The sequence below is a fragment of the Myodes glareolus genome, chromosome 9 (genome assembly GCF_982192425.1).
Source record: "Myodes glareolus chromosome 9, mMyoGla1.1, whole genome shotgun sequence".
In the NCBI taxonomy this organism is placed as follows: Eukaryota; Metazoa; Chordata; class Mammalia; order Rodentia; family Cricetidae; genus Myodes; species Myodes glareolus.
This window is the reverse complement of record NC_142034.1, coordinates 16,080,110-16,100,571: the sequence shown is the minus strand read 5'-3', so window position 1 is coordinate 16,100,571 and position 20,462 is coordinate 16,080,110. Positions and strand designations below refer to the sequence as shown.

At 45.8% G+C, this 20,462-nt stretch overlaps 1 protein-coding gene across 4 annotated transcripts in view; it reads right to left on the bottom strand.

Moving 5' to 3' along the window:
* Tex2 (testis expressed 2) overlaps positions 1-20,462 on the bottom strand; it is a 114,768-nt gene that overhangs the window by 26,861 nt on the left and 67,445 nt on the right. For 3 of the 4 annotated variants that reach the window (XM_048446009.3, XM_085695950.2, XM_085695948.2), the window contains exons 4-6: positions 19,593-19,935; positions 17,343-17,590; positions 5,627-5,773 (exon numbers count right to left, since the gene is read on the bottom strand). In XM_048446009.3, coding sequence (XP_048301966.1) covers positions 5,627-5,773; positions 17,343-17,590; positions 19,593-19,935 — 738 coding nt within the window. The remainder of the gene's footprint in view (positions 1-5,626; positions 5,774-17,342; positions 17,591-19,592; positions 19,936-20,462) is intronic. The other variant, XM_085695949.2, reaches the window with a different exon arrangement.

Genomic DNA, 20,462 nt, shown 5'->3' with positions numbered 1-20,462 from the left:
TGCCTGCCTCTGCCTCCCGAGTGCTGGGATTAAAGGGCGTTCGCCACCACCACCTGGCGGATTTGTATTTTCTTAATCTTCAAGTCATTTGTTATTTTAGTGTAAGGGCTTTCTCTCTCTGGATCTCAATGTAACCCTGGCTGGCCTGAACTCATAGAAATCTGCCTGTCTCTGCCATCCAGTGCTAGATCCAAAGGCATGTGCCACCTCAGCCAGCTTAGCCTAAGATTTAAATTGATGGCTAGTTATCAATCTCTACCTATTCATTGAGTAGCCAGCCAGGACTTAATCTGTACTGCCACCTTTAAATACGAGATTCTCGCCACACTGGAGTCTACATTGTAATGTTTTCTGCCAGCTTAAACTTTTTAATATTCTTTTTTCTTTCTCTGTTTTTTATGGGCTTTGTTTTGTTTTGTTTTGTTGTTGTTGATGAGGCAGAGTCTCACCATGTAGTCCAGGCTGGCTTTGAGCTTGCCTCGTGCTTCAGCCTTCTGGGAGCTGAGGCTGTCAGTCATGCACCACCACACTCGGCTATGACACGGCTTTATAGTTCACAAGTCCTTCATTGTTTTCTCCCAGCACAAGCCTTTTTTTTTTTTTAAATTTTCAAGACAGGGCTACTCTGTGTAGCTCTGGCTGTCCTGGAACTCACTCTCTAGACCAGGCTAGCCTTGAAATGGGAGATCACCTGCTTCTCCCCCAAGTGCTGGGATTAAAAGTATGCACTACCACCGCCAGGCTTCCTAACACAAGTTTAATTATATTTTTCTAGATGCATGTTAGATGATATTTGTAAAAATTAAAATTTTTTTCTCTGCTCCCCTTCCTGCCTCTCCCCTCTCCCCTTCAATCCTTCCCCAAGGTCCCATGCTCCCAATTTACTCAGGAGATCTTCTCTTTTTCTACTTTCTACTTCCCATGTAGATTATATCTATGTACGTCTCTCTTAGTGTCCACATTGTTGTCTAAGGTCTCTGGGGTTATGATTTGTAGGCTGGCTTTCTTTGCTTTATGTTTAAAAACCATCTATGAGTGAATACATGTGATAATTGTCTTTCTGTGTCTGGGTTTCCTCACTCAAAATAATGTTTTCTAGCTCCATCCATTTTCCTGCAAAATTCAAGATGTCATTATTTTTTTCTGCTGTGTAGTACTCCATTGTGTAAATGTACCACATTTCCCTTATCCATTCTTCGGGCATTTAGGGGCATTTAGGTTGTTTCCAGGTTCTAGCTATGACAAACAATGCTGCTATGAACATAGCTGAACACATGTTCTTGTGCCATGATTGACCATCCTTTGGTTATAAACCCAAAAGTGGTATTACCAGGTCTTGAGGAAGATTGATTCCTAATTTTTTGAGAAATCGCCACACTGACATCCAAAAGGGTTGTACCAGCTTGCATTCCCACCAGCAATGCAGAAGTGTTCCCTTTTCCCCACAACCTCTCCAGCGTAAATTGTCGTCAGTGTTTTTGATCTTGGCCATTCTTACAGGTGTAAGATGGAATCTCAGCGTTGTTTTGATTTGCATTTCTCTGATGACTAAGGATGTTGAACATTTCCTTAAGTGTCTTTCAGCCATTTTAGATTCCTCTGTTGAGAGTTCTCTGTTTAGGTGTGTACTCCATTTTTTTTTATTGGATTATGTGATCTTTTGGCGTCCAATTTCTTGGGTTCTTTGTATATTTTGGAGATCAGACCTCTGTCTGATGTAGGGTTGGTGAAGATCTTTTCCCATTCTGTAGCTTGTCGTTTTGTCTTGTTGACCGTGTCCTTTGCTTTTCAGAAGATTTTCAGTTTCAGGAGGTCCCATTTATTAATTATTTCTCTCAGTGTCTATGCTGCTGGGGTTCTATTTAAGAAGTGGTTCCCTGTGCCAATGAGTTCAAGTGTACTTCCCACTTTCTCTTCTATAAGGTTCAGTTGGCTGGCTTTATGTTGAGGTCTTTGATCCATTTGGACTTGAGTTTTGGGCATGGTGATAGATATGGGTCTATTTTCATTTTTCTGCATGTTGATATCCAGTTATGCCAGCAGCACTTGTTAAATATGCTTTCTTTTTCCATTTGATATTTTTTACTTCTTTGTCAAAAATAAGGTGTTCGAAGGAGTGTGGATTAATATCTGGATCTTCTATTCAGTTTCATTGGTCCTCCTGTCTGTTCTTATGCCAATACTAGGCTGTTTTCAGTACTGTAGCTCTGTAGTAGAGTTTGAAGTCAGGGATTATGATGCCTCCAGAAGTTCTTTTATTGTTCAGGATTGTTTTGGCTATCCTGGGTTTTTTGCTTTTCAAAATGAAGTTGAGTACTTTTCTTTCGAGGTCTTTGAAGAATTTTGCTGGGATTTTGATGGGCATTGCATTGAATCTGTAGATTGCTTTTGGTAAGAGTTTTGTTTTTTTTTTTTTTTTAATGAAACACAAATCAAGATTTCCCACACCGTGAGGCTGCAGCTGGCCAGGTGTGGATCTGCTGCTTCCATGGTGATCTCTACAGCAGGCTCTCTGCAGAAAATGCGTCTTTCAGCTCCGCCCAGCTGTAGAACTTCACTCTGGGTTTTTGGATTTTCTGTTTTGTTTTGTTTTTGGTTTAAATGGGTAAGAGTCACAGACAGGAGGTCAGTGTGAGTGTGTGTGTGTGTGTGTGTGTGTGTGTGTGTGATGAATACAGCACCCAATCAACTTTTGAGGCAGGGTTTCATGTAGTCCAGCTGGCCTCAAACTCACACTATAGCTGAGGATGACCTTGAGTTTCTGAGTTTCCTGTCTCCACCTCTCAAAGGCCTGGGCGCCACCATGACAGAACCTGGAGCTTCTTGAATGGTAGGCAAACACTGTATCACCTGAGCTAAGTATCTCCGGCCTTTGGTCACACTTTTCTGAATTGATCTAATCCCTGTCTTAGACACCCCATCCCCGCCACCACCCAAAAACATCAATGTGAATGTGGTTCTGAATTGGTCTAATCTATGTCTCAGACACACCCCCTGAAAAGCATCAATGTGAATGTGGCTGACTTCTCTATTAACTTACAAAACATTACTTGGCCAAGCAAGTATGCCACACCTTACACACTTGCCGCAGTGCTTTCTCTCAGAGTCCAGCATTTCAGCCTGCCAGGTTAGAGAGGCCATGGGGCAAACCAAGACACAGCCACCTCCAATGGTGTTTCTATGAGATCAAGTGTCTGACACCACGGCACAGCAAGAACCTAACTGTTTCTTTTCTTCCATGTCACACCTACCCCATCCTGCATCCTTTGGCTACTGGAAAGACAAAGGAAGACCTACAACAGGTCTTGAGACAAAAGCAGGACCCAGAGGCACCAGGTCCTGAGGAGGCAGCACTGTGGGTGTCGGGTAGGCTGGCCAGCAGAGTCTTCTGGGTCTGTCTAACCCCAGGCTGACTCATCTCTTCACTCAGTTCTCTCCTCAGTCAATCTCTTCCCAATGCTGAAGAAAGCAAGAGTCCCTCCTGTGTGCCACTCAACCAGAAACCTACAGGTCCCACATGACCTTGTGTTCCTTACCCTCCCATGTAAACTCAACTGGGGACAGAGCAGTCAGGTGCACAGGGTATGTTCTGGTTTGTGGGTGATCATCAGGCTGTGTGTGACGATAGCAGCTGCTGACGGGCACAGGCATTCCAAAGACGTATTTGAGCAGTAGTGGCCAAGACAAAGAGTTTACTTGCTGTTGGGGCAGAAACTCTGCCCGCCCAAGCCCATATCTGGGTACCAGATACCATCTCCAACTGACACGAGTCACCACTGTGTCAGTGGTGACACAGTGGCAATCCGGGATCATCATCCTTCTGCCCGTTTGTTCTCTGCCTGGGTCTCCTCTAGTCTTCAGGGAACACCACAGAGCAGCAGATCAGAAGAGGGTGGGGATGAGGGGATGAACAGTAAGAAGCCCTTCCAAGCCTGAGCTGTGGCTCTTGCTCCCCTCGTAATGCTTCAGTCTTTCTGCCCAGAGAAAGCAGGAGATTAAACTGGTGAACCACAGGAGCTTATGTGACCAATGGAAGCAGAAGACATCCCTAAACTTGCTCTGGAATGAGGGAGCCTTCATTACTCCACTGGGGAAGAGGCACCATGTCCTCCAACTCCTGGCTGGGAGGAGGCTGCTGCGTACTTCTGGAACTGGTGAGCACCCACCTGGAACTCAGGCATGCCCTGTCCTCTTGCTGCTCCAGGGAAGCACAGCCCTCCAGTCTTCGAGAAAGGGGCAGGACTGCCCCTCTATGTGACTTGACCTGAGACTCCAGCTTCTATTGTTTTCAAGGTAACAAAGAGGTAAGTGTACTTTCGGTGGCTGTTGACATCTTCCTCCAACAAGGAGGGACCCTGATGATTGCTGTTTCCCATGCAGTTGGCAGGGGTCAGGTCAACCCACCTTGAGGATGCCAGCGGGGTGACACTTGTTGAAGGCCCTTCCAAAGCGCCCTGCTCTAAAATCTCTTCAGGTCAGAAGCCAGCCTCTTTTCTTTTCCTCCCCCCCCTTCTTCTTTTGTTTTGTTTTGAGACAGGGTTTCTCTATGTAACAGTCCTAGCTATCCTGGAACTAGCTCTTGTAGACTAGGTTGGCCTTGAACTCACAGAGATCCACCTGCCTCGGCTAGGATTAAAGGCATGCATCATCACCGCTAAGCCAGCCTCTTTTTCTTTACTGGAAAGCTGGAGAAGGGAAGAAACTGGTCTGTAGAAAGCAATCAAGTCAAAAAATATTCTGTTCCTTGTCCAGAGGAAGAATCAAAATCAAACTGAAGCTGCTTTGTGTCCACATCTTTCTTTAAATCTAAGTTTAGCTTATTCTGAAGTTTTCTTGATCAGGAGGCCTTGAACTCCCTGAGAACACATGCGAAGCATCACGACAGTATGCTCTTCTATGATGATCCACAGGTTTCCGCTTCTAAGGAATTTATGGCCCAAAACGCTGCAGAGCCATAGGCTCCTGACCATGGGACTCTCGGTGAAGACTCAGGGACCAAAGTGTTCTCCCTTGGGCCTGCAGCAGGCCAAAGTCTTGCTTTTTGGGCCCTCCCCAGGTATCTGGTTGGCAAGCATGTTCTTTAATGGCAGTCATGAGGAATCCTTAAGTAGCTTAAACTCACTTCCAAGAAGGCCTGGCCTAACACTAGGGGTGTTCCTTCAGCAAAGAGAGAGTCCAGTACAGAGACATCTGGCCAGAAGCAACGGTCAGTGGCAAACTCATTTAGAGTGAGCACTCACTGTCCTAACTGAGGGAAGGAGGGCAGCTGAGAAAGGGTCCTACGGAGTTCAAAATTTCCACGTGGCTTGGCTCACTGCAAAACCAAGCAGACAGTTTAAGTTGTCTCTAACTCAGATCTGCTACAGGAGCTTCTGCTTTCCTAAACAAGCTCCGGAGGACCACCTAGGGAGGATAATGATACAGCAACCCTAGAAAAAGTAATCAGGACAGCTGACTCAGTCCCCAGATACTTAGTCACAGATCAAGGTCAGTTTGTGATCCAGGTCAAATGTGCTGTTGTGTGTGGTATGCTTAAACCAAGGTGTGTTTGCATGTGGGACCTAAGGCGGCAAAACAACCAGAAATAAAGTGGGGAATCAGAGGCCTCTCGTATGAAAAGCAATACCTTAATTTTGCTAAGTTTCATCTGGATTTTCTTCGACACTAGATCAGACCAGTATTTCTCGCCTAAGAAGTCCCAAAATATTCTTCCAAGCAAAGCATTCACCCAGGCTTCTTGTTCTTCCTCCTCAGAGGGTGGAGCTTCTGGCAACTGGCAAAAGAAAAGACCAAAATTAGCTGTCAGACAACTGGAGACCCAGACAGGTGCTTATTTTCATAAAGCATCTGAAGGCCTGTCCTGTAGAAATGTAACACGTGACCTGTGCATCTTCCCTATAAATTACAAGTCCCACACCATGCTGGTGAGCAAGAAAAGGAGAAACAAAATTGGCTGATGCAGCTGCAACCTTCTTTGTCTACTTTCTGCTTCTCCAGCCTCCTATGATCGAGTTAACACTCTGTAGCTTAGACAACTTGTTCTGCCTGTGCTTCTCCTCCCCGCTAACCTGATGGAATGCGCTATTAGTCAAAGCCCATCTATCCTTCTCCCAGCTAGGCTGGGGCCTGCAACTAATTGTCAAGCCCACCCTTGACCAGGAGGAAATGAGTTTCCCAATGGCCAGGATGCAAACTCAGCCAGATCCGGGCAAGGTCAAGACATTCTTACAGTGCTTAAAAATGCTGACATTCTCATGGTTGCACCTCTGAGATAGGAACTGAGAAGAAAGAGTCCCGCGATCCTGAAATCTCTCAGCATGCAACAGAGTAAGGACCACAAGGATGGATGAGAGCATGGCTCTCAGGACAGATGTTCACCCCAGCCCAAGACCAGCAACACCCTCATGTCCACCCCCTACCCACACACAATCTGTCAGAAACATCTGCTGTGACCAGTGGGTAAGCAGCTCTGTCTCCAATAGTCTTCCATAGTCGCTAGACTATGGAATCTGGCCTAGGGTGGGTCAGTGGTGGGGGTGGAGGAGGAGGGCAAGCAGCAGCAGCAGCAGCTATAAGGAAACCCTGAGGTTTGCTAGCCAGCATGTGCTGGTAGACTCAGCACTTACAAGGGGCAGCACTGGTGCTGTTAACCATGGTCACACACAGGCCAATAGCAGGCACCTTAGATCACCACACTCGTGCATCACAATACCCCAGAAAGACAGAAACCCTGCTTCCATTTGAGGACCGGGAGGTCCCTAGACCACGACTGCAACCTGACTCTGTCATGAGGAGGGAGGGGTCAATGTCCCGCTGATGAGACTGGCATTTGCAGAGGTATCTGAATCAGACCACAGTCTTACACAGAAAAGCAAACACTTGAAAGAAAAGATCAAAAGACCAAGTGCAGAGGCCTGAGGACTGCTCACATTTTCCCTTTGTGGTTTAAATAAACACATCGGACTTCACTTGTTACCCTCTTCTCTTTTATGCTTTGTGCCTATGCACATGTGCCACCATGACCTGTTCTGTGCAATGACTGTCCCACCTGGCTATGTGCCTAGGCCAGTGCATGGCACACAGGTCATTAGGTGCCGAGGATCTGACCTTGCAGGTCTGACTGGTTGGGAGAACCCCCATGGTCTCTGTCATGTGACAATTCTGAAGCCGGGACTTTGGGTCTGACCTACATGAGCCACACAGACTGCTCAGCCCCCATGTCCTATCCCAGCTGTGCCAATTCTCTTTGGGAATGCGGGAGTGAGGAGCTCACTTCCATTCCCAGTAACACATCAGCGTCTAGGACATGTTCTAAACTCCTTCAAGTCTCGGTGTTCAGGGGGCTTCCTTATGGATGTCAGTGACTCATTAAAAACAAGCAGGCTGGAGGGACAGCTCAGCTAAGAGAACTTGCTGCTCTCCAGAGCACACACTCTAGGCCTCCACACCCACTGGAGGCTCACAACAACCTTCAACACCATCTGACACCCTCTTCTGACCTCCACAGGCACCCCACATATATGCTAATAAAAATGTTTAAAAACACCCTTGTTCAAAATTGATACTTGTTAGCTGGGTGGTGGTGGTGCACGCCTTTAAATCCCAGCACTCAGGAGGCAAAGGCAGATGGACAGAAGAGGCAGAGCGAGTTTGAGAACAGCTTGTTACACAGAGAAAACCTGTCTTGAAAATAATGAAAGATACACTGACCCTTCCATTTTAGAGATGACTCTGCCTCACTCTAGAGAATTCTATGTGTACTTCCCTAGCGCCAACATGACCTTAGATATTAACCAAGACATTTTCTACCATCAAGATATGGATGGAAGGACAGAAGTTAACATAGGCAACTTCTATTTTTTTTTGTTTTTTTGAGACAGGGTTTCTCTGGGTTGCCCTGGAACTCGCTCTGTAGGCCAGGCTGGCCTCGAACTCACAGAAATCTGCCTGCCCCTGCCTCCTAAGTGCTGGGATTAAAGACATGTACCACCACTGTCTGGTGGCACCAGCAACTTCTTAACTATACCACAAGTGTGCGTGCATTGTGTGCTCACTCCCCATACACATACACACACACACACACACACACACACACACACACACCTTGAGCTACTATCTTCAGGCCAAGAGTAACAGGTGCGACACATCTGAAGTTAACCCTATCAGATTATCTGTGCAGGCTCTTGAAGAAACATCACATGTCTGTGGAAGATGGCCCCCAGGCTACTCAGGCAGAGTCAAACTACTACCCACGTCAGACCCATGTCATTTTTAGTCTTGTGGGCTACATAAAGAGGAGGTTACCTTGTCCATTCTCAGGATGGAGCATGTATCCTCTTTCAAACTTTCTTTATAATGCTCTTTTTCACAGGAAACAAATTCCACCAAAAAAGCAGCGAAAAACAAAGACTACTTCACAATGACCTCCAAGCATATGATGTGGCAAAATGTCTGAAGGGAACTGACAAGCAAGTTGCTTTTCCTTTCTCAGCTCCTGTAGCTAAGGCAGGCCTCTGCAGGAGCTGGAGAGTACTGACAATGTATCAAAAGGGCTTCACCAGTGCAATCTGGACTCCACAGCCTGAGAACGCATTCCCAATGACTGTCATAAAATCTGAAAGCTGAAAGAATAAATGTACATACACTTCCTAATACTGCTGTGGCAGCAGGGAGGAACGTGAGGAGAATGCTCATTGTGCTGTCTGCCTCCTCCCTCCACACGGTTAGGAAGGGTACTCTCCCAAGCACGGCTTCCAAAGATAATGTTTGGGGATGCTGACATTCCGAAGACGAAGCACCAAGACTGTCTGTGTAGCTCTTGGAGAGTACTGTATTTAAAACAAACTTCTATGCTCGGTGTAGCACAGATGTACGCCATTTTAAGGGAGGCTAGGGGTACCTTTCTGCTCAGAGAGAAAGCAAGCCTCTGCCCCTGAGTTTGGTCACACAGGGCTGCTGTCTCAAGGTGGCACATGTGACATGTGGCAGCCTGGCCCAAGAGCAGACACAGTAGGACACTTTCTTCATGCTTGTGTACTTGTTTCTCCTGATTTTAAAACAATGCATATTCATTATATGAATATGAATGCATATTCATTATAGACCACACACATAATCCCTCTTCCCAGACAGAACAGAAACATTTTCACTATATTGCATTTAATCACACACCCCCAACCCCGCCACTGCCCTCATATACCTTAAAGGCCCAGGATGACTTCAAACTGGCAATCCCCCTACTTCAGCCTCCTGAGTAAGATTACAGACACGCATTACTGAGCCCAGTTTTAGTCTTTTTCCAGTGTATCAATAATTTAAAAAAAAAAAGTAGCAAGCATGCCCCTTTAATCTCAGCACTTGGAGACAGAAGTAGGCACATCTCTGAGAGTCAAAGGCCAGCCTGATCTATATTGTAAGTATCAGGCCAGTATGGGCTACACAGTGAAACCATGTAGTCTGGCTTCCCTCTATCTACCTCCCAAAAATGTTTGATAAGACAAAGTCTGTGTAGCCCAGGCTGGCCTTGAACTCAATCTGTAGCTGAGGCTGAACCTTGACTTCTGATTCTCTTGCCTCCATCTTTTGGGTGCTAGGATTACAGGGCTGTGACACCAGGCCTGATCAATGTATCAATACCACACTTTCATTTTAAGGACTCCCCCTCCCTGGAGACAGGGTTTCTTTGTGTAACAATCTTGGCTGTCCTGAAACAAGATTTTCATTATTTTTAAAATTTTGTGTGTTTAGGTATGGATACGCAGGTGCCCAAATAGGCCAGAGTCCTGGAAGGCCAAAGGTGTTGGAAGCCCCTGGAGCTGGAGTTGCAAGCAGTTGTCAGGGATTGAATTTGGGTCCTCTGCAAGAGCAGTGTGCACTCTGAACTGCTGAGCCATCTCCCCAGTCCCCATATGCTTTTCTTTAAAATTTCTATCCAGATCCTTAGCCTAATTTAAAAATTCATTTTGTGTATGAGTGTTTTGCCTACATGCATGTCTGTGCACCATGTTCATGTATGGTATCTGTAGAGGCCAGAAGAGGGTTAAGATCCTCTGGAATTGGAGTTATAGACAGCTCTGAGCTGCCATGTGGATGCTGTGACTTGAATCTGGGTCTTCTGGAAGAGTAGTCATTGCTCTTAACTCTAGAGCCATCTCTCCAGCCTCCTGATTCATTTGGTTGTGTGTTCATGTGTGTACAAACACATGTTTATGAAGGCCAGAGGTATTCTCTGGATGCTGTCCCTTAGGCTACCCACCTTGTTTTTTGAGACAGGGTCTCTCCTTGGGGTTTGAGACACACTGGGTATGCCAGACTGACTGGTTAGTGAGTTGAGAATCCACCACATCTGGCTTTTTTTTATGTGGGTTCTGGGAGTCAAATTCATGTCATCATGATAGCAAGCAAGCACTTACCATCCAAGCTTTCATTCTAATCCCCTTTACACATGTATGTGGTGTATACATACATGCATGTATGTATGTGGAGCCCAGAGGTCACTAATGGGAATCTTGGCCTTCTCTACCTTACTAGTTTATAAAGATTTATTTTTTAATGGGCTGTGTGGGGGGGGCACACTGAGGCCAAAGAAACATCAGATCTCCTGGAGCTGGAATTACAGGCTGTTGTCAACCAACTGATGTGGATGCTGAGAAGCAAGTCCAGGTCCTCTGGGAGAACAGTATGTGCTATTAATCACTGAGCCATTTCTCTACCCCTGTTTTTTGTTTTTGTTTTAAACTTGAAAAATTGCTTTTATTATATTTTGTTTTATTTTTTTGTTTTATTTTTATTTAGTGTGTGGGAGTGGGTCTCTCTACCATGTGGGTTCTGGGATTGAACTCAGGTCATCAGTCTTGGTAGCAGGCACTTGTACCCACAGAGCACCTAGCTAGCCCTCTTTCAACGTTCTTGATGGTACCAAAGGCCTGATTTGGACAGAGCCCATGAAGGGCCTCTAGCCAGCCAGAGCATGGCAAATATGGCTCTGGCAGGCCTTGCCCTCCTCCCTCATTCCCTCTGCCTTGCTAACAGCCATTAGACTCCTAAAGCTAGCCGCCAAGGTTCATTCCGTTCTTTGGCCACTTTCTTTTCCTGAGGCTGACCACCAAGGTCCAGCTATCAAAGTATTGAAGTCCAGCAATCAAAAGTCCCCTTTGGCTCACCTAAATAGCAGGCCTAATCAAAATTAAACACCTTATCCTAACACAGGGTTTCCCCTTGTACCTTTATAAACTGCCATTTGCCTATGGGCCACATCTCCCTCGTCCCCCTCCCCACTGCTGGACAAATACCCCTTCCCCTTCTCCCTCAGCCTCTATCTCCTGTCTTTGTCTCCTATTCCCTGCCCTCTGTCCCTCTCCTTTGTGCTGAGAACTTGGTCTTGGAGGTCCTAGGCTGATACCAATTCCCTACAGCCTAATTTACTTTTCTTTGGTTGTTTGCTTATATAAGGACCTTCATTTTTCTCTTTTTGCTTTGTTCTTTTAAGCAGGCTTGAACCCATGTTCTTCTCTCGGTACCCATGTGCACCCGCATGCCCTGCTAAGGAGGTGTCATCTAACTCAAAGACTTAGTTCTGTTATGTGTTGTAGAGTTTACTATTCACTTTCAGGTCATGACCACTGTGAGGCAAATCTGCAAGAGTGTAAGGCAGGAGGTCAACTTCACTCTTCTACCTGAGGATATTTAATTGGTCCCACATCATTTACTAAAAAGACTATTCTTGGGCCAATGAGATGGCTCAGCAGGTAAAGGTGCTTGCCACCAAGACTGATAACCTGAGTTTTTGCTTTGTTTTGTTTGCTTGTTTATTTATTTAATCGACAGGGTCTCACTATGTAACCTTGGCTGTCCTGGAACTCACTACATAGACCAAGCTATCCTCGAATTCACAGAGATTCATCTGCCTCTGTGTCCCAAGTACTGGTGCGCCACCATGCCTGGCTATGACCAGAGTTTAATCCCTGGGGTTCACATGGTACGAACAGAAACTGACTCCCAAAAGACATCCTCCTATTTCCATAGCATGGGCACAAAGGCATGCACATTTGTACATTTAACATGTGTACACATACATATGAAATGTATGAAAAAGGCTTTAAAAACTACTCTTTTCCTTGACCTTTCTTGGCATTCTTGTCTCTTTTAAATTTTTATTTTTAAACTGGACATATTGCTTCACATCTTTATTTTATTTATTTATTTTTTGTTTGCTTTTTGAGACAGGGTTTTCTGTAGCTTTGGAGCCTGTCCTGGAACTAGTTCTTGTAGACTAGGCTGGCCTTGAACTCACAGAGATTCACCTGTCTCTGCCTCTCGAGTGCTGGAATTAAAGGCATGTGCCACCACCGCCCCACACATCTTATTTATAATAGGCATTTTCCTGTTTCTAGTTTTACATGTTTGAAACACCCACTTTGAGAGGAAAAGGGCAGTCTTGGAAATCTCTGCCAGGTTCAGGGCTCCTGGCCTCTACCTGATTCTTGTCCACATAATTCTTCCTCCCTAAAACACAGTTGGTACCGATCTATAACCAAACACTTGGGAGGCAGAAGCAGGCAGATCTCTGTGAGTTCAAGGCCAGCCTGGTCTACAGAGTTAGTTCCAGGACAGCCAGGACAGTTACACAGAGAAACCCTCTCTCATAAAACAGAACAAAACAAAGCAACAACAAATACAGAACTCACAAACCCGGATGACAATGACAAGGGCATTCTCCACCCTGGAGCGCCTGCAGTGTCTCTGACATTTCTTCAGCCCTCCCATGAAAAAGAAGTGCAGTGAGTCACACGCTCTGAGCACTGCAGCCTCACGCCTTGGGGACGGGCACACACTGCTGCCCGGGCAGTCTTCTCTCCTGGCAGCCATTTCCAAGGCACACAGAACCTGTAACTCCCTGGCATCAAATCTGGGGCATGTGTGCAGCCAACCTGCAAGGTGTCACCCCCACCCCACCTCCTGACACACCCATAAACCACAAGTAATATTATCCTACCTGGAGATATTTTAAAAGAATTTTTTTTCAATTTTGATTTAAGTCACCTAAAACCAGACATTAAACATCTAGAAACCAGTGATGTTTTGTAACTCAAATGCACTTCAATAGCTTTCCGGTTGTTTCTATACCAAATTTTCTGATCTTGTTTTTATTATGGGTAGGAGTTAACTGCCAGTAATATTAAGTATTGTTTCAGACACAAGGCTAGCCTGTGGTCTGTTGCGGAATATTTCTTTACACTGTGTGAAGTTGTGTCACTGTGATTGGTTTAATAAAGAGCTGAATGGCCATTAATCAGGCAGGCAGAGATTAGTCGGGACTTCTGGGGACAGAAAGGACTCAGAGAGGAAGAAAGGTAGAGATGCCAGTGAGATGCCAGCCAGACGTGGAGGAAGCAGCATGAGAGACGAGGTAACGAACCACATGCCAGAACGTAGATTTAAAAATATGGGTAAATTTAAATTATAAGAATGAGTTAGGAACAAGTCTAAGCTAAGGACAGCACTCATAATTAATAAAAAGTCTCCATGTCATTATTTGTGAGCTGGCAGTCCTGAAGTTAAAATTCTACAGTGGCCACTAATTAGATTTTTGGGTATTGTTAACTAAGGTTCAGCTCCTGAGCTCCAGAGACCTAACACTGGACTATTCACCCCCTGACCAGCAAGCTAACTCATTAAGCCTTAGGGAACACAACTTAAAGGGAGATGAACTGTGCTCATGACACTCTGAGCACATGAGGGTAGGGCTACCCTCAGGGACAGGGATGTTTTGATTATGGTCTGTAAGAGGGAGCAAGATGGGGAGATAGCAGGAAGTGGGGGTAAATAGAACAAAATGTTCTAAGTTCCCGTCTATGAAAATGAAAGAGAGGACATGTGAACCTGGGTGAACATCTGGGTGGTGGCCAAGTCTGAAAACATAATGGAGCAACTTGAGGAAACGTCAAAGGTTCTTTGTGTCTCTGACCTTGTTAAGGCCCTCCTTTTGAACTTATGATGTTGGAGGTAATATGGACTTTAGGAAATGTCCTATCTTCAGCAGGAAGAGGAACATTGACAATACCCAAAAGATCCATCTTTGGTGAGGTCAGAGAAATGGGTGGGCACTGCCATAGCTTCCTGGCAGGAATTTAACACCATTGTAACCATTAGGATGGAATTTGGCAATCTCTAACTGAAGCACGCATGCAGTCACCTCTGACCTGGTAATGCTGCCTTCAAGATTTCACCACAGAGGTCACTCCTGACAACATGAAAACACACTCACATGCTACTCATCCTGGCACTGCCAGAAACTGCAAAACATTGGGAAAAACTTTAAACTATGGAACACCCACCCACTGCAGTCTCTGGATCTGTCTTAAAAGAGGAGAGTGAATTCTATGAAAGGATACAGAACAATTTCAGAAAGTATTTGTGAATGGACCAACAATGCTCAAAGAATATCCACAGTACACTAAACTTTGGGTAAAAGAGAAGAGGAAATGATACACAGACAGCAAATCAGATGCTCAGGGCACTTGCCTGTCTGGGAGTGAACGGGGGCAGCAGAGAAATGGGGGAAAACAAATGGCTTCAGATTTTTGGAACCATGTTAGTATTTCATAGGATGGAAGTCATTTGCTCAAATCACAAAATTAATATGAAATAGGTAAAATATCATCTCTGCTGACTCATACAGTAGTATAGGAGCACTGTGTAGGACAGGAGCATCGTGGCCGAGTGCTGCTCAACAGCCAGCATCTCCCAGAGTTTCACGAGAGGGCACTTCCTTGGCAGTGGCTCCTCCTCCAGTCTCCCCAGGTGACCTGGCACAGAGCAGCCAGAAGTTCTCACCTGCCTCTCCCGATGAAAGTATAAATTTGTAAGGAAAATAAACAGTAACTATTGTTTGAAGCAACCACCTCAGGGGCTGTTTCACAGTGATGGACGACTAGACTAACATCTGCACCTTATTCAAGGACACCCGCACCAGACCCTGCAAAGGCCATGATATAGCCCCTACAAACTTCAAGCAGGCCAAAGAGACCTGGGGAGTCCTGCAGTAAAGCTCACGACTTTTCTCAGATGCCTGTGGAAGACAGTGACCCACACACACTCCTCTGCAATTCCTGCTCCTGGTTCCCTGGAGCACGGCAGCCACGATTAAACCAACAAGGGGGCAGGAGTCCGCTCTTGAGCTGGAGCTTTGGAAATGGGCTCAGGTCATCAGGATCGTACAGCAACTGTTGTATCCACTGAGCCATCTCCAGGCACTACGCTGTTTTTTTTATTTTGTTTTGTTTTTTAAGATAGGATCTCGAATGGGCAGTGGTGGCACACACCTTTAATTTCAGATCTCTGTGAGTTTGAGGACAGCCTGGTCAACAGAGCGAGTTCCATGACAGCTAGGGCAACACACAGAGAAACCCTGTCTCAAAAAACAACATAAAAAAACAAACGAAAAGGACAGTATCTCACTGTATTACCCAGGATGGCAATCCTCCTGCCTCAACCTCTCAAATGTTAGGATTATAATAGTGTGGCACCATGTTCATCTGTTGTTTTATTTATTTATTTATTTATTTATTTATTTATTTATTTATTTATTTTTTGTTGTTGTTGTTTTGAGACAGGGTTTCATTGTATAGCCCTTGGCTGTCCTAGAACTAGCTCTGTAGACCAGGCTGGCCTTGAACTCACAGAGATGATCTGCCTGCCTCTGCCTCCTGAGTGGTGGGATTAAAGGTGTGTGCCCACCACTGCCTGGGTTTGTTTTGATTTCTAATGTGAGAAAACCATTCAGAAAGATTTTTATCAAATTTGTGCACAGTTTTCCTTCTGTTCTTTTTGGATTTGATGAGATCAAAACAACTGATGTCCTGGGATACAGAGAATGTGGGGAGGAGGGAGCGGTCACAGGCAAATAGGGCACTGCTAGAAGAGATGATATCACCTGCTCTAGCCTAGAGGGAAGTCTTCCACCAGAGCTGCTAATTCAGAGCGTGTGTGCCAGTGAGCTTGAGGCCAGCAGAGGCACATGGTCTTTGAGTTGACAAGTTCACATGTGTCAGGTCTGCGGTCACCTCCACACAGAACAGAAGTAAGCCAAGGAGCAGCCAAAGACCCAGGAGGACGGCACCACAAGTTCCTCAGCAAAGACAGAAGTCTGGCCATGACAGGAGGTCAAGCGCGACCAACTACCCACGGGAAGAGGCTGGGTGTGCAGGCAGGGCTACGCCAAACAGTGAAGCACAGAAGAGGTGGGAGGCCTCTAGCACAGGCTGACTTCAGAGTGATCCATCAACAGAACAGTCACAGCCATCACACGACATCAGGGTCACAGGCGAAATTATGCTAAGTGCACTCCCAAGCAACCTAACTTCTCTCAGCTCAGTTTCCCCATCAACATAAAGAGAGATCTAGTTTGTGGGATTTTCTTGGGACCAGAGTAATCTACCAATGTGCCCAGACCAGTCTGTGTACGGCAGTGTGTATTAACCATCGTGTCCTGAGTGACTGTCAAGCCACTGTCCAGCTTGTTACACTCTGAAGTTGTTCTCAAGTAAATCTTCAAAAGCGGTGACAAAGCAGAGAATTCTACAGTTGTTAAGGCATCGGACTATGTTACTAGTGGCTGTGACCTTCCTACCTAGAGCCTGTGCTCATATGCAAACAACAGGCATCACTCCGGCTTCCTTTTCTCTCACATCCTACATCTGTGCATCAGCAAAACCAGTTAGTTCCTCCCGCAACCACCCACTGGCACCCTCAGTCCACCCTCCACGGCCCCCCATCTACTCCTTCCCTCCAGCAGCCTTTCTCCATGGAGTCACTTAAGCTTAGAGCAATGGCATTCCTTGTTCAAACACTCCCAGCACCCCCATGTCCCTCAGAACAGACCTGAAGAGGCCTACCTATCCTTGACATCTCTCTCTTGTTTTGTTTTTTTTTTTTTTTTTTTAGAGAGAGCTACCTCTCTCTCTTGACTTTGTTTGCTACCTAGTCACACCGACTTCAATGCTATCCCCTGAATATTCCAACTGCATTCCTGCTGTGGAACCTTTGCAAGACAGTGGGGTCCCTTCTGGAATGTCTCTCTAGCATGTACCACCGTGCTCACTAATCACCTCCTCAAAGAGACCCAGATAACACAAATAGTCCATTGCCAGTAACCCAGCTTCAATTCTTCCTGCCACTCACTGTTCGTCTCCCTGAACCTGAGCTCTGAGAGAACACGTGCCTTTCCATGTCTAGCTCATCACCATGTCTTAGATCCTGGAACAGGGAGGGCTTGGCACGAAACCCTCTCATGTAAAGGTGAGTTTAAGGAGAGCAGAAAGGACCAGGCCTGGTAGCTTTACCTTCTTCCCAGCTGTGGGGCTGCTCTCCGCACTCTGCACAGGGCTCCTGTGGGGGCTTCGGTCGTCCTGGGGCACACACCTGCCCATGTACACACTGTAGTCCAGAAGCACCTTCTGTCTTACGCTGCCCACCAGCTCCTTCTGTTTTGGCTGGGACATCATCTCCTCCACGCTGCCTTTGCTGCTGCTTCGGCTATGGGTCAGGTGTCCCGAGGGACTGCTATGTCTGCTATGGGTGGGCAAAAGCCCTGGGGTAAGAAGTGACAGCTTTTAATACAGATGGAAAAAATGGCCAGGAATAAACTAAACGCTCATGGGTTAAATGGAAAAGCAGCCAAAGATTTTTTAAAAATCTTTACCCTGAAAAACACTTTCTGCTTTAATGACAGATGATTTTTAGAATAGTTTTTATTCTTCAAAGTAATTTTGGAATAAGGACAGCACAGTAGGCCAGGTGGCTACCTTTTTCTTTGCTTCCAGTGATCCTTTCCTTTACAAAAACAGAAAACAGCACCAATGTACCCTCCAGTCAGGGTGGACCATGAATGCTAACAGAGCACAGATGTGGGGCGGGGGGTTAGGCAGGAAGCTAAAGAATTGTTCATCCACAGCTCAGGGCATTTCAAAGATGCCAACAGATCACTTATCATGCATGCTCTCTGGACCTATTCCATGCTAACCAGGAGAACAAGGCAGAATCCTTGCCCTTGAAGTAGGACACGTGGAAAGGCAAGTCACAACTGCCCGTAACAGGCATTGCCCAGAGCTGCTGACCCAGCACTGACATCCCACGGGGACACCTGCACTGTCTTCTGAGGAGAGAGCTGCCATTGTCCTTGCCCTGGCTGAAGAATGCTCTAGACAGAAAACAGTGTGTGAAGAACAAAATTCAGGGAAGTCCCATGAAGAAGAGGAGGACTTTAGAAGAAAACACAGTACAATCCAAATAAACTTTAGAGTTTAGTTAACAAAAAAATTGAAAAAGACAGAGCCTAGAACACCCTCTCTCATTCAAGGACAGGGAAGAAGAGAACCCAACTATGGTATGGTTATTGTACCCTACCATGGGACAACTTTTTTGCTTGGGGGTGGGACTCTAGATTTCATGGCTAGCTCTTGGTAACACCACACTGGGACTGTGTGGGGAACTCATGGCTTCCCGCTGTCTCTGGATTCTATTCCTCTTGCAACCACTTCTGACTAAACTCGACCTGAGTGCTAGAAACTTGGGATCTCCATCCTTGCTTGGATCTCCTGAGCCAGAACCTACACTGTGAGTAGCCAGTAAAATCTATGTCTCCAAGTGATAGCATCTCTGAGAGAGAGGAGAGAGGCCTGAGTCAGTCAGCAGGAGTTCTTCAGTCATGTGGTGTTTACAGAGGTACCTGACCATGGAGATTCAGCACCAGTGTTACCTTCACAGCTGATGACTAGTCAGCGGGGCAATGGCTGTGCATTCATTAACTTCCAGCATTTTAGTCAAAGGCTCAGGACAGTTAACCTTTCTGATAAGTGCGATACTCATGCACAAGGCAGACAGTCTGGTAAATCATCCAGCAGGAGGGCAGTGACTATGAACTACAGTACAGTCTTCACGGGTTGCCGTAAGTTCCATCTCAACTCAGTGTTCTATGGTTACTCGGGCTAATCAGGTGTTGATAGTATGAGAGTGAAAGCTTGCTTGATTTCAGTGTGAGGCGGGTACCAAGGCCTTCCACACTCCTAGCTCTTACTGTTGACTTTGTTGTGCTGTAAGTGCAAGTCATTTAAAAAAAACAAATGAGCTGGGCGTGGTGGCATGCGCCTAAAGGTGACAGAGGCAGGACTCTCATTGTGTAGCTCTGGCTGGCCCAGGACTCACTATGTAGGCTAAGCTAGCTTCAAACTCACAGAGATCCACCTGCCAGACTCCCTAGTCCTGAGATTAAAGGTGTGTACCACCAGGCTCTGCTCTTACCGCTTTCTTCAGACAAGGGTCTCCTGTAGCTGCTTTTATGAGAGTACCAAGACAGGACACTCCCAGGGTGCCGCCACGGGCTAACCACATATACCCACAAATGGACATCACGGGAAAGATGACTTAGTACAAAGGGCGGCAGTGGCTACTGTAAAAGGGACACATGTCATGATGACACACTTGAGGCGGCAGAGAGTAATGAACTGAATAACTGAAGTGCCTTCCTGCCTGGCACTTCCTCTTACACTTCCCACAAGCCCTTTAAACACATACACACTTTGCACAAACACTACTACCTGATTTACTTCCAGAAATACCAGGCTGCTTCTTGAGGTCTGACTTCAGCTTAGATGCCAGGATGAACCTCCTAAACCACTCTTCTTTTTCCCGGCCAGTTCTCCCAAAGAGATACAGTATCAGGTCTCTCTGGCTAGATTTTGTCCCCTCTTGAGGCTGGGGTGGCTTCTTAAGGTCTTCACTTGCCAGCTCTTTCTCAGCAGGTGGCTTCTCCTCACAAGTGTCCCTGTCCGTCTGAGCCTTGGACATAAAGTCATCTTGCCGACCAAGTTCGATGCAAATGGGGTACTTTTTATTCCAGATTCGTTTGCGAGCCAGACTTTTAGGTACAAGGTAAATCTATGGAGAAAGGCAAATGACGATTTACATATGAAAGACTGTCTGCCTTGTGCATCAATATCACACATATCAGAAATGTTAGCCTTTCTGAGCCTTTGACTAAAATGATAGAAGTTAAATAATTCTTACCACCTGTCTGTATCCCAACTGTTGAACACAGAATAAATTTTTAGAAATGACTTGTTATTCCTCAAAATTCTGAAGTGTACATATTTAAGAACTACACATGAGCTATAAATATCTTTGTTAGGCAGCAGTAACAGAGTGTGACATTTAATTGATTATTATCATATGGTCTTGGATACCGACTCAGTTAATGGCCCTAGATGAATATTAAGGTGAGGGAAAAAGTATCTCTCAGCCTAGACAGGAAGTACAGGTCAATGCTGGGAATCAACTCAAGGATGAATCTATATAGTAACTACTTTACAGACTTCCATTACTGTGGAGGAACTTAAGGACCACTCACACTCACTGCAAGAACAGAGAACCCACGTCTCTGTGTAATAAATGTATATTTTCCATAA